We start from the raw sequence: 14,255 nt of genomic DNA, 5'->3' as shown, positions 1-14,255 counted from the left end.
ACCAGGATAGCTGTCCACCAATGACAGAGCAGCATCGGGCTGAGCCACGCCCCCAGCCTCCTGTTTCCACATCCACACCAGCCTCCAAACCACACTGATGACAGCTACAGTATTCAAATAAGTCAGTGGACATGAACAAAGCATCAACAATGAGATATTTGAAGTAAGAGGTTTTCATGGTCAAAAATCCAACACTGTTTTTATTTATTATAAATCAATACATTTTATATAAAAAAAAGGGACAAAGGGGGTCTGAAATAAAACCATTGTAGATGTAAACCAAACAGATCAGGTTATGGCCACCCTATCGCAGACTCGTGATTAACCAGCATGTCTAATTAACACTCACTCACTCATCCCAAAACGCCCTAAGCTATACTTGAGCTCAATCTATTTACCAGTACAGTTCAGAAAAGGTTTCAAATGAAGAAAACATGGTTGACATCAATCTCTCTTAAAAGCGTTCCAAGTATAGCAAATTAGCATGCCATTGTTTTTTTTTGTGCAATTCAATACAACCATCGCCAGCAGCAGTCAACGTTATTTGTTAAGTGTGCACACATTTTTTTTGTATAGCAGTTCAAGGATGCAAAGACTCCTGAAGGTAAACAATAAGCTTTACGTGGCGCCCAGTGTAACGGCCCTGAATGTAACGCAGGTTTTAGCAACTTCCGTCCAGAAATGACCAAGACCTAGCTTTAGCCAATTTGTTGCAGTACAGATTCCCTCAAACGGAGGCAACATCATTCTGTTGTATACTCTTCTTGTAAATAGGTGGACATCAAAACAGTAGATGATAGAGGTCAAAAGGGTAGCACAGCGGCCGCTTAAGCAAGCTAAGCTGCTCACTGCACTAGTAGCACTCAAAAACACTCAACACAGAAGAGAGGATGGGTCCGTTACCGTGGAAACAAACTTGGATTCAAAAATGAATGCTGAAACTTTGATAAATTAAGTGAACGTCATTTGTATTATTGTTGAAAATAAAAATGCCCTGGGGACAAAATTGTAATCTATTACTGCCCGCCAAGTAATTGCAGATGACCAGACGCGAAGGCAACACAAGTGCACCCGATTCTTCCTCACAGCACTGCAAGATAAAAACATACTATCTAGCTACATTAGTCCAATCAAGATCATTCCACTGACCCTTGACTTTTACGGCCAATTTCAATTTAGTGGTAATGCAATTATTTGTAGACCACATGCCCAAATTTCCCTTCTTGTTTAACATGTCAGCAGTCCAAATCAACTGTGTGTGTCATCATTGTTGGAAAAGATTTATGGCTTTCTGTTGCCTGTTTTTAAAACCAAGCTTTTACAGAGATGACTCTGCTAGGTTATGGTAGGTAGGTATGTATGTATACATTAAAATGGACCACATGTCCAATTACTGAAAACGTAAATGGGAGAAGAAAAAGTAAAATAATAACTTAAATAGAAGTGCTTAAAACATAACGGTTCTTGGAGCCCTTTCAAAAAACTGAAATCCCATCCAAACAGAAAAGGAGAGCGAAATGAACAGCTGTAATGGTAATACTAATATTCATCCAATGATTCACAGATGCACAGTTCACTTATAGGTCATATCCTTCCCTCCCCTTACAAATATTTCATGTTTCCTGGTCAGTGGCCCCCCCACGTCTGTGAGCCGCGGCTTCCCTCTGTTTCAAGTCTGTCCGTAGTGGGGGAACACTCTGTCTCAGTACACCTCCCCTCTTCCTCCTTTGCCATCAGTGCCTGTTCTTCCTCTTTTTTCCTGCGCTCCAACTCCCACTCTACAAAGGTGTCAAAGAGGCTGGGCCAGGCCTCGTCCTCACTGTAGTTGCTCAAGTCAGGCCCGATAGACTGGGTGAAGTTGAGGAACATGTTCCACGTGTCCCTCGAGATTCCCCGAATCCCTGAGGGGTTCTCCCCCAGGAAGTCCAGCCAGCGCTCCAGGATTGCAGGCATGTCTTGCGTGAAAACCAGGCGCCACAGGGCGATGGCGATGTCGCGCTGAAGTGAGCGCTGGCCCTCCTCGGCGTCCAGTCCAAACTGGAAGGTGAAGCGGTACAGGTCCTTGAAGTTCTCCTCACCCTGGGCCTCCAACAGCATGAAGGGGAAACGTGAACATATACCTTCGAGGCTGTCCGCCTGGATGGCCTTGCAGCCCTCAACAAACTCCTTCCTGATGATACAAAGAAAACAGAAACAATTTTCAGAAAGGAATTGGAAAATACTCTTCCAGGAAAAAAACTTCTCTACGTAGACATACAGGCAAAATCAGACAAATATCAAAATTTGCTGAAATGTACAATAAAGCACTAAAGAGATCCAGTACAAACATTTTTTTATTTTTATTTCAGTGATGCGGGCCCAGATGCAGCCAGATATACTTTTGTTATCTGACCCATACAACGGTATAGGCTTTTCAAAGTCAAATGTAATATAAAGAGCTTCAGTAAGCATCAGCATTGACAATGAAACATGTTGGTTACCGGAGTCTGGTATTGTCCAAAGCCTCCGGATAGAAAAGTGCTGAGTTAAAAATTAGAGAGGGGGAGGAGGGAAAAGTGACCCGGCCAACAGGCAGCCCTATTCATCTCTGCCACTGACTGCAGAGGTGGTGTGCTTAGCAGGATCCACATCCTATATGCCCCCTCACACGTACCTGGTGGTGGGTAACGGAGGTTGAGAGAGGAGTTGATTGGTCACTCTTAAGGGGACGTTTGAGGGTAAACACTTGGTTTTAGGGTTAAGGTCAGAACTGGGTTTAGAATAAGGGCTGAGGTCAGACATTTAGTTGTGACAGTATAGGCCAAGATAAAGAGATAGACAATGCATTGTGTCAAGTACAAACGTAAGCTTGGGTAATTTTAAGGAGGGGCGGACGACCGCAGTGAAACACTGAAGGGCAAACAGAGCAAGGAGGGGCAGTTGCTGCCATCTTACAAAGAACACAGTAGGATGTAGTAGCAGGCAAGGTTGCACAAAATTGTGGTTAGTGGCATCACACAATATTTGGGTTATATAGGGAAACGCAAAAGTGCTGACACATAGGCACTTATATTTAACAAATGATTCACTTTCAAAGTGCCAGTAACCAAGTGTGTGACATTTACTGTAACTGTAACTATAATATACTCTCTGGCTAATTTTTCTTTGCACCTATAAAGACGGTTATCTAACAGTTAGATAATGATAGATAATCAGACATTTATATCTTTCATTGGTCAATGGCAGCACTGGTCAGAAAATGTTGGCTTTTAATCAAGAGGAATCTTATTGCGTTATTCTGGACACAGTGCACAATACAAACTTGAAACAAATCAGAAAGACATCCCGCATTAGCCATGTTACGTTTTCACATCATAATGTTGTCAACTGTAAATAGATGACCAGATCGCAGCTTATGGTAACAGGGTTAATAACTCTTTTTAAATGTCTGCGCTGCTCATCCGACATTAATCTGTATCTTTCATTTTAGCAGCAATACAGAGTTCTCCTTTCCGCCCTCCTTCTTATCTTTTTGTCGATGCCTTAAATTGTGTTCAATCTGATGATCAATCAACAGAGGCCTACACAACATAGTAGAACATAACTAGACTACGTGGTACAACGACGAAATTTTTTTTTTTAGCGGTTTAACTAGATAGAACAAAGGAGTAGCTGGTCTAATTCTCTGCTGACTGCCTTCACATGCTGGATAGCATGTATCATGGGGCTGTGAGACTCATCACAAACTGTGGATCTCTTACTCACCATTATGTATTATATTCAAAAGTGAACAGGCCTGATTTGAGTACACACCGCCTTAGTCACTGGTATGTTTTTATTCACAAATCCATTCTTGGCATGATTCCCACAAATGTATCTTCTCTTTTAAAGGTTGAAATGTGGAAAACACAGTCTCCATTCAAAGGATATAGCGCCATTTGGTTCTTAAGTAATTGAATTGGGAAAGACAGCTTTTAGGTTTTCAGCATGAAACAACCTACAGTCCAATCTCTAACTACAAAACGTGGCATTCCTGAATGAGTTTAAAAAGATGGGGAAACCTGCTGAGGCCAGGTAGTCTGTGTGCAAATCCTTTAATTGAGCTTTTTTGTGTTATCCAGTTCAATGATTTTATGTTATTTCCTGTTGGCCATGTCTCCTTTGTAAAATAGATCTTTCTTCTTAATAGGCCAAACCTGGTTAAATAAAGGCTAAATACATAACATAAAATACTGCTGTGACTCAGGTATTTTAGCATTGAGCCAAACTAACCATTTAACCATTTAAGTCACACAACCAACACTGGCAGACAGAGGTAGTGGTAGACCAGCACCTCCCATGTTCTAGAATTAAAATTGCCGTTTTTGTCTATGGAGTCTGGTGGCTTTGAAGAGAGCATGGATGGATTGGGCGACTTCAGTAACATAATGTGTGATGTTTTGCACGCCTGAATTATAGAAATCTTTGCTGGTCTTCAGGAGTGTTTGCAGCTACTTAAAATTTGAGCAGACACACATTAAATTAGGTTTTTTGTTCATGTGGGACACACCTGGATCTAATGTTTTCCAAGAGCTAATTACCGTGCAGTAGTCTTGCTAGTTTATCCCAAGTAACAAAGAGCAGTGAAAACAAAACACCTCATTCCCCAAAACTCCACCTCACCTTGTAAACTTGCACATGGTGGCTGCTTGAAACTTCCAGGCAAGAACAAGCACACGAAACTCTGCAGGGTCCACACACAGATCATTGCAGAACCTCTCCATGCCTTCCTCCAAGATGGCGTCTTCATGTTTGTCCTTGTAGCAGCAGAACAGCTCCTCAATGCGCAGCGTTGATAGCCCGTCTACATCCAGACACTCGTCCTTGCGTGGTTCCCCCAACACTGCAGGGTTGATGGGCGTCTCCACGGTAACCTCTAAGGCTTTGGTGCCATTCGAAAGCTCGCTGGTGGCTTTGCTACATGGGGCACTAGGCTCTTCTTTGTGGCCCCCGCCGCTCCCAGAACTGCCACCTTTCTTGGACTTGGAACCGCTCTCCTTGTCTCCACTCTTACTGCCGAGTGAGGACGTTGGATTCTTACACTTGGTGACACACTGGCCCATGTCTCCCTCCCTGGTCCCTCGACTGTCTTTCCTCCTCGCCTTCAGTCCCCGTCCGAACCGCCTAGACGCCTCTGCTCTGGCCCGGCGAGACGTCTCAACATACCCTCAGCCCTGAGGTGAAGAACAATTTAAAAAATGTTCACTGTCACTGAGATAAGCTCAAAAGTGAGGCAGCGCGGCTCACAATGCAAAGGTCAAGACGTGTATGAGCAGAAAGGAATCCAAACACAGGGATCATTTTTGAACACTGAAGGTCAGAAAGTAAGGCTACCTGTAACAAATCTCCCACGATCCAGGTCTTTAAATAGCAGAATTAAAAACCCTAGAAGTGAAGACAAGACACAATCTATATGCATACATACATACAAGGCTTGAACAGAGCACATTACCATAGAAACCCTGACAAAAGATATACAAGAATGACATTTGTAACCACAGAAACCTATTGAGGTAAAATTGGTTTTGCTTTGAGACAGAGCAGCTAAGAGCTTTAATATGGCTTCTATTGGGTTTTTCGTGGCATCAACACAGGTACAGTCAGGAGCAATTAAATTACTACTTTTGTATGATTCATCCCATGATATGACTTGCTTTGTTGTGTTTAGACTTAGGTACTTTTGACCCTGTGTACAATGTAAACTTATGTTTAAATTTGCCTGGATCAAGGTGTGGAAAATATCAGAAAATCCTGATTAATGAGTACACTGTATACCCACTAAACGTTCTACAATGAATAGCAATGACTTATCCAGTATCAATCTCCAAATCTTGTTTGTATCGAGATATCCTCCTGTTAAAAAGGAGTTTTTCTTTGCCACCATTGGCTTGGTTCTTGCTTGGATTTCTCAGACTCCGGGTTCTGCAAAGCGCCTTGAGACATTTAGGATTGTATTTGACTCTATTTAAATTAAATTCACTTGATTATTTTAGCTATAAAAGCCCCCGTTGGGGGATAAAGGAAAAAAAAAAACATGAGAACTTGGCTCCCTTGGCCTTTCTAGGTTTTTAAAAGACACCTAAATGTGTAGATAATTGTATGTAAAAAATAAAATAAAATAACAATACAAATATGAGGGAAATAATATCACACTGTAGTATCACATCGCTGTAGTCACGCTAGTTGTGATATGTCTGAAAGGTTCACCTTAAAAATAAACCTCCACAGTTGTTGCTAAGTTGGGACTGGTTCGTATTAAAATAATACTAAAATTTGTGTGACAAACGTGTAGTGTGCAGATAGTGAGGAAAAAAAACTGCATGTGAACTGGAGTATCGAATAATGACATTAAAGCAACTCCACAAACTTCTACGAATCCAATCAGGCTAATGTGACAAACTTAAATGAAGAGCAAAGCTAATTTAGAATGACCACCCTGAAGCAACATGTTGTAAAACATCCCTCTTCTACTTACAAAATCACAACGCACAGCCTGATTTCATGTCATATGTACACACAGAAAATGTATGAGATGATCACATGTTTGTAACTGTACAAAGCAGCCGATTCAGACATTACTTACAGACAGTCCTTCAGATGGCATTGTCTTTCTATTGTGCTCCATCATTGTGACCTTGACATCCGCAGTGCTGAAAAGACACATTATCCTGTCATCATAAGCAGAAAGTGATAGCTCATCATTCTCAAACCTGCAGGACTATTTCTGTCAACAAGCTATGAATATGTCATTTGAGCACAATGAAACTGTCTGCCTCAATGCAGGACTGTTCAGTTATTGATAAGCAACAAAGTAGCCGGGTTGTAGTATTTTCACTGAGAGACTAGATTGTGCACTTAGAATACAAGCAGTTCCTCTACTGTTCTCTCTAATGCCAGGTGTCCTTATGAGGAACAGACGCAGACTAGCGTCGTACTCAATTGCAGCTCTGTTGCAAAATATACAACTTCGGGTTATTTCTGAAAGCAACTTCTACTTTGCGTTGTGAGCACTGATCATGCAGAGCCTCGATACTTAAGCCTTACATTAGTAAAGAATATGCATAATCAGCATCGACTGCGCTTATCACTGCACTGGGCATGTACAGGCAAATCTCTTACAGGTCACTTCTGGATCACCACACCAACATCATTTGGACAACCTAAACATCAGATTAGCCAAGCTAAATATTATACATATTGCTAAGGAAATACTAAGTAACGCTAATAACCAATCTAGTGGTTAGTTTAACCAAAGTGCTAGCTGGTCCTTAAACTGTCCGAACTAAAGTTCAGCTAGAATAAGCGTTAACATCTGTAACACAGTTGTGAATGGAGCTGAGTTTAGTTTGATAGCTGATCTCTCCTAACGTCAGCCTATTTTAATAAGTTATGTTTGTAGGGTAGAGCCGAGCACAAACAGGATCAAGTGAGCTTAACAGGACATGAACAACACTCCCTAATGTCACGTAAACAGTTTTAGAGATTAATTTACAGTTTAAAGTGTTACACACGAATTCAGACGTGGCTTGTTGTCGAGCATATATTAATCCACAATACATCACCCGCTGCCGGGCCATTTAACAGCCCCATCCGAACTGCCTGGCCCTACGCTGGCGACGTCGCCATAGCTAGCTAGCATCAGCTCGGTTAACTAAAAGTTAGCCATCGGCTATGCTAGGTCTTTTTAGATTAAGACATCGAGAAATGGCACAGTTATCCTCGTGAAGAAACTTACCTTTTTGGAAAAATAGACTGTGTGGAATTTGGGTGTACATCACTTCACGAATGCCAGTGTGATAAGCAGTTAAAATAAGTTGGGCAAAAATACCATATACGACCAGAAACGAACTGAGGCAAACTCGTCGCGTTAACTCAGATTGCTAGCTAACTAGCAGGCAGCTGACAAAAAACTTCCACATCAATGTCGTATTCTGTTCCGCCCTTAGAAAAAAATCAAATAAAAAAGCTAGCAGTTAGACTTCGCTTTTGATTCCATTTCCAGTTATATCCGTCCTTTGGTCTGAGTTAAAACACCATCCCGGACTAAGGCAGCCAATTTCTTTGTGCTTCCCCGTTTTAGTCATTGAGTGTAGCTACATTATGGACATTTTCCTGCATCACTTCCTCCCTGCCTACAAGCAGCCAACAGCTGATCTTCATCTCAGCGACGGCAGCGATAAGATACATCCTTTAATAATATCAAACAAGTGACGTGTTGGAACATTAGATGGATACTTTAAACTGAAAATAATTACCGAGCAAAATAATTTATCTTTGGCGTTTTACAAAATACTAGAGGAAATAATACTGAATGTTAGAAAATATCTAAAAACACCCATTGCAACTAATCTGAATGACATCTAAAAATAGTCAACTGTAGAAATGTGTCTGATACTTTAAATAAGTAATACAACTTTAGATTTATGTACGACTGAAAGGGGAGTTACTCATTTATCTTTAAATGTTTATTCCTTTCTCCCCGATTTGTAACCAGTTTAGATGAAACGTCATCATCCGGCGACAGCAGTGTTTCTGCTGGTGTCCTAGGTAGCTACACACAAACTAACCTCTTCTTCAGACACAGCCCGGTAGGTCACGTTTCATAATCTCAAATTACCTGGGATTAGCCACAACAGAAATGTATGTTTTTAATGTCAAGTGCAACGATCTCGCTGTTATTTTAATCTCCGGACTTCGCATGTAGCTGGTCAGTTTGGGCTGTCAAAATAAGGATAGCCTAGTTAGCTTCATGTTTACAGTTGTTCTTAAAGATTCAGTTTGGGAAAAATAATGTAAATTTATACATTTCTGGATATATATATATATACATATATATTACCACTTCCTCCATTCTCAACACATATCAGAACATCTATTTAATGCCTTACAGTAGGTCATGTAACAGTTTGGTGAACAGGGCTGGTGTTGATTTTACCGGCATCTAGTGTTCAGTGATAAGAAAACACAAACCTGGACAACTTGACCCACAGACCCAGACGTCCAGGGGCCCCAAATGTCCAATAGGTTGTCTGCATATCAACTATATTGCAGATTTATTTGGAAAGTTGCACCTTTAAAATACAACATCAACTAAGGCATGTGACTAAAACTAATGTTTTGGCCCCCAGAGTTCACACAAGAGGGCTTAAAGGTCTTTTTTTACATGACGTGACACCACCAACAAAAAATATCTTATAAAAAGTCTTATAATATAGAATTGTACAGAATGGAACAGATTACGCATTAATTAGATTACCATATTCCCAGTAGGTATCTGACGTTTTCTCAGATTTTGTGCCCCGATGACGGCCTCCACTCGCAGTGCAGTGTTGTCTCTGTACATGCGCGTGTTTCGCGTCGCCCGAACCTGGCAGGCGCAGAGTGGTGTTACAGGCGACACGGAGGTTGAGAGAAACTACATACTTCAGGAGGCCCGCACTCTATTCAGACAGAACCAGCAGGTGTGAAATACAATAATCTCCTCAGAGAAGTGTAAAAAGCATGAGCTTTATGGCAAAATAGAAGACTAATCCTTTATTGTGTGTGCTTTTCTTCAGCTCACAGATCAAGAATCAATAAAGAGGTGTATAGAAGAATGTGAAGCGAGGATAGAAATAGGTAAGAGTCAAGATGTGCTGATAGCTTACCGTGTTAAACTACATCCTGTGCAGATAAAGGGCCACAATAACAGCTTTGAATGTCAACTATGTATACACATTTGAGGACGCTTTCATGGTATATATCTTTTTTTTGTTGTGCCTAAAGTCTGATGAACATCCTGAGTGGTGCGGTGCGCTAAATTCAAGGAAACATCTGACAGGTGTTGACTTGTTAAGTCATGCAGAAACACAGGCACTTTCACTCCCTCTGATATTGCGATGAGCTGAAAGATGTTTCCGTCTGATGCTTGAGCGGCTCTCTGACAGCATAGCCCGGCCTGATTTCTGGCCATTTATGACGCTACGTGTCATCCATTGTGATGAACTATTCGTCACCGGACGGTTGCGCAAGTTCTGCCGAACGTCTGGAGCATTTCATCACAAGCAGGGGAGTAAACAACGACAGGACGTCTTGGGCGGTCTGATCAGTCATTGTTAACTGCAGAAAAAGCAGAACCATGAACACGAGTTGTCTTGTCATCAGTTAAGAGGAATACAGGCCTGCTGTGATGACTGGTGCAGATAAAATGATGTGATGATTTAATTTTGTTACACTAGAAGAGATTAGTTTAATTGTGGGCATTTTAAACCCAAATGTGATCTTTTGAAGCTTCTAATTTTGTTTAGTTATGTCATGGTTTGATAGATCGTTGACACAATCTTATATTTTAACAGGTCTACATTATAGGAACCCATATCCAAGGGCTGTAAGTAATAATCATATATTAGACTGTCTGTGTGGGTTATTGTGTTTTATTCCACTATTACGTACTTTGTTCTCTGGATCCTCCTGTAGACCTACCTGCCTCCGCTGGGACTCGCAACTCAGAAAGGCAGGAAGCTGAGAGCCCAGCAGCGCCTCAGGAAGCAGGCCAAGCCAATTTACTTACAGTCACATGACGAGACCTGATGCTGGATATCCTTGATCCTCGCCAAGAGTTCAAGTTACCAAGGACACAAAACTGGAGTGCAGTCACAGGCTGGTCTTACGGGCTGAGCGGCCGTTAGCGCTCGTCAATGCTCTCATCAATGCTCTCATCAATGCTCTCATCGTTCAGGAGAAAGCAACTTTTCGTTTTTTATTACGTTAACATGAGTTGTAGCTGTAGGAGCTGTGTGTCTGAAACTGTTCAGCTCAGGAACGCTGCCACTGGAGTTGTAAATAATGTTTATTATCATGTCTAAAAACTACATGCTGTTTATTTGAGTGTCTTGATGTGAAGAAGTGATTAAGTCTCCAGCATGTGATTTCAAGATCAAATCTACTGACGGATGTTTAATTCTACAATAAACTTGTTATTCTGGGACTGGTCCTTGGTTACATAAGAACACCATCTTATCTTGCAAAACTGTTTCGGAATTTCCTTTTACTTGCTTTAGTCATTCAATAGAGTGTTAGTGTGCCAGGGTTAAATAAGTCAGAAGTGACACAGTTCCTCAACATTTCACAAGCAGGAAGTGACAAATTATTTTACTCCTGAATTCATTCGGTCAGAAGAAATGAAATAAACTGCGTAGAAACTTTATTTTCCAGCTATTGTAGTGCACGAAGATGTTTGAATACTTGAAAAAGTGAAGAGGAAAGGGCGTCTAAGCTCAAAATGTACATACAGTACAGTAGAAAGAGCACCTGTTTGCTCTGAACACTGAGGGGCTCTGAAGCCTTTGATCACACATCGTATCATCTAAGCAGATGGAGTTTGTCCCAGAATTGTAAATTGCGGTAAACTGTGCTTCAAACTGAAACTAACTGCAAACAAAGGACACGTGACATATTGTCTGAGGGGGCTACAGAAGGAGAACCAAAACCTCTGTATTTTACTTTTCCCTTTTGAGAAATACACCGCACTTTGATTTCACATAAACGTCAGCGTCTGGTCTCTAAAAATATGATTTTATGATCTTTATGTGTTGGGAAAAATGTATGAAAAATCAGATTTAGGCAATAATACATTACATTTAAAGAACTGTACTATAACTGTTGGTTACAGTATATTTGCTCAATACTAACGTTTAAGCATTTAATATTCAGCCATTCCCCATCTACACACATTATCTTATTTTTATAAAGTTAAGTGTATTAAACAGCAGCAGAGACAGAACTCAGACTGCCTTCATGTTGTTAGAGAAATTATCCAGAGGAGAGGAAACCACAGTGTGACTGAATCTATATCTATCTATCTATCTATCTATATTTGTTTTCTCCTTCACTTGTAGATCAATAAATTAGTAGTGAATTAATAAGAAATGAATTTGGTATTGTTCATGTAAACAAGAATAGCGTGGTTATGATGTAAGGGTTACAGCTTTTGCAGATCATAAATGAATATCAACACAAAATGCCAAAAAAAATGTAAAAGATGTTTTCTAAATGGCCATTTCTGTGCTATTATAAATGTCAGATTGTACATCGTTTGGAGTGAGACTCACTGAAAAGCTGTTTTAAATAAGAACCGATGTCGAAAATTGTCATCACTGCATGTATTTGTATTTTTATTTAACCTAATAGGGCCAGAATGCTACTCTGGTACTCAGCCTTTCTGCAGTTGTATCTCAAATGTTATCACGAAATAACACGTAACGTTAGTGAATATCAGCTTCGCTTTGACATTTGCTTTGTCTTCCTTCGTTTTTTTTTATAATAATGATACCTGCGTGGTGAAAGAACGATTCGGTGCGCCACTTTCAGTTCTATTTAGAAATCACTCACATTGATAATAGTGGCAGTGACCTGCACTCGGGCTCCGTGATTCATATTTAATGTGTTGCATGTTATAGCCGATTGAAAGCGGAGGATTTGGGAGACCAGACCACCGACCATTTACTCATACCTCTATGATGTGATCGTTATGTATAATAATCTTCTTTTGACTACAGGACACTTTCATTTCCAGCAATTGTATGTGCGGCCTCCGCTAATAGCACGTAATGGCACTGACAGACAGTGACTCATATTTACAGTATGTACACTCACTTGCCAAAACATCAGGTACAATAGGGGAACTGATTGCATTCTAATATAACAGTATGAAATCTTAGGATCATTACTGTTATAATGTTCAGTTTGTGTTGAAACAGGGTAAGGTGGTAATTGTAAATTCTACAAGGCTAAGCTCCCCAATGTGGTAATCTCTTTCATAGGTCTGTTTTTGCAGCCTAAGGGATGACCTGCTTTACTTGCAGTAAGAGCTCTTTTAAACGCTCAACAGTTTCCAGATGCCATGCCACACTTGGAAACAACTCCAGACCTTTTACCCACTTGAACAATGCCACAATGAAGGAATATCTCACACCTGTCCATGAAACAACTGCACAGTCTGCACAGTCACTTTTGGTCCTGTGAAAATGACTACACATTAAAGAGTAATTAGTGTCAACATCTAAAAATATATAGAACTAACTGTAATTACTCTAATTGCCCCAGTTAATTGCCAAAGTAATGAAACACAACAAAATAATTTGAAGGCTTAAACAAGCAGGTGCATGAATGATAGGACTCGATAATGTGGTACATTTCAGAGAGCTGGCTACAAGCCGAAAGTACTTGAAAAGCCCTCTGTAGCTGGTGTATTCTGTGGGGACTAAAGTACATTTTATGTTCTGCTCCACTTTCCTGCAGTAAGTGGAAAAATCAAAAATGTGGATCAGCAAACATGACCTGTGGTCATCTCAGCGGGGCATGCATTTACAGTTCAGCATTGTTCTCTGGTGAAATAGCACAGCGCTGTGTATCACCGAGCTCCTCGTGTACACCTTATCAGATAATTTAATTTCACACCCTGGACTGAGTCACCTTGACAAGCAAGGCCTTTTCTCCTCAAAGGACTTTCTGAGGTCACTTTCCTTGTCCTCTGGCGCCGCATTAGCCCGCGTGGAGCCACATGACGGAGCTTAATGAACACCAAATTAACGGGTGTTATTTGGAGGAGTCAGTGCAGACACGCGGAGGAGGAACCACCTCAGGCATGTGGTATGTTCAGAAGACATCAGAGTCCAGGTCGTAATAAAAGGCCTCGGTTTGAACATGAAACCAGCATGTCCTATATAGACTGTACTCTGTCGTCACACACGGAGCGAAAGAGTGGATATACGTTTCAGTCAGAGATCTACATGTCTGCTACAGTACCTAACAAGTGACGCACACAGAAAATAAGGTTTGTAAAGGAATCCTCAAGGGAGACTGGTCTGTAAAGTAATCTCGATTGACAAGGAGTCAGACAAGGGGACTGTGGAAAGGGGAGCTTTTAGCAACATCACAATTAGCTAAGCAAGTTTGTGTTCAAAACATTATGATTCATTCTGGGCATTAGTTTTTGCCTGATTGACCGACTGAGTGATGAGTTTTGAATCTTTAAAACAGTACACAACTTCCAATTAAGAAATGGAAAAACTTAGACACTTAAACAGTGAGAGGAATCTCCTCTGAAGAGTCAAAGTTAATGCAGCGGACACAAGGGAAACAGATTTAACACAGCTAAGAAAATCCTGAAACCTATTGATAAAACATCTCTTTCTCCACCAGGGGTCACACTACTCTCAGGTCTGAAGCCTTGTTTGGTTCAGTGAGTTCACTCCTCA

General features: G+C 40.8%; 2 protein-coding genes across 2 annotated transcripts; one reads left to right on the top strand and one right to left on the bottom strand.

The window, feature by feature from the left end:
* Positions 1–188: 188 nt before the first annotated feature.
* dcun1d3 (defective in cullin neddylation 1 domain containing 3) lies at positions 189–8,145 on the bottom strand. The gene is made up of 5 exons (XM_084567377.1): positions 7,754–8,145; positions 6,602–6,668; positions 5,353–5,403; positions 4,642–5,192; positions 189–2,170 (listed from the first exon to the last, which is right to left on the bottom strand). The coding sequence occupies exons 4-5, from the start codon at positions 5,079–5,081 to the stop codon at positions 1,627–1,629; spliced, it is 984 nt and encodes a 327-aa protein (XP_084423503.1). The 5' UTR covers positions 5,082–5,192; positions 5,353–5,403; positions 6,602–6,668; positions 7,754–8,145; the 3' UTR covers positions 189–1,626.
* Positions 8,146–8,457: 312 nt separating this feature from the next.
* On the top strand, positions 8,458–14,038 carry lyrm1 (LYR motif containing 1). Its single transcript, XM_084567940.1, has 5 exons — positions 8,458–8,606; positions 9,289–9,479; positions 9,576–9,636; positions 10,353–10,384; positions 10,474–14,038. The coding sequence occupies exons 2-5, from the start codon at positions 9,321–9,323 to the stop codon at positions 10,585–10,587; spliced, it is 366 nt and encodes a 121-aa protein (XP_084424066.1). The 5' UTR covers positions 8,458–8,606; positions 9,289–9,320; the 3' UTR covers positions 10,588–14,038.
* The last annotated feature ends 217 nt before the right edge of the window (positions 14,039–14,255 follow it).

The sequence above is a fragment of the Chelon labrosus genome (genome assembly GCF_963514085.1).
Source record: "Chelon labrosus genome assembly, chromosome: 19".
Classification (NCBI taxonomy): domain Eukaryota; kingdom Metazoa; phylum Chordata; class Actinopteri; order Mugiliformes; family Mugilidae; genus Chelon; species Chelon labrosus.
This window is presented reverse-complemented; position numbering and strand designations above follow the sequence as displayed.

What these genes read in the sequence shown, in the direction of transcription:
- dcun1d3 (XM_084567377.1), bottom strand. Translation starts at nt 5,081, where the DNA reads ATGGGCCAGTGTGTCACCAAGTGTAAGAATCCAACGTCCTCACTCGGC. An exon ending in ACCATGTGCAAGTTTACAAG is followed by an intron (nt 2,171 to 4,641) that starts GTGAGGTGGAGT and finishes TTGTATCATCAG; the next exon opens with GAAGGAGTTTGTTGAGGGCT.
- lyrm1 (XM_084567940.1), top strand. Translation starts at nt 9,321, where the DNA reads ATGACGGCCTCCACTCGCAGTGCAGTGTTGTCTCTGTACATGCGCGTG. An exon ending in TGAAGCGAGGATAGAAATAG is followed by an intron (nt 9,637 to 10,352) that starts GTAAGAGTCAAG and finishes ATATTTTAACAG; the next exon opens with GTCTACATTATAGGAACCCA. An exon ending in GGAACCCATATCCAAGGGCT is followed by an intron (nt 10,385 to 10,473) that starts GTAAGTAATAAT and finishes ATCCTCCTGTAG; the next exon opens with ACCTACCTGCCTCCGCTGGG.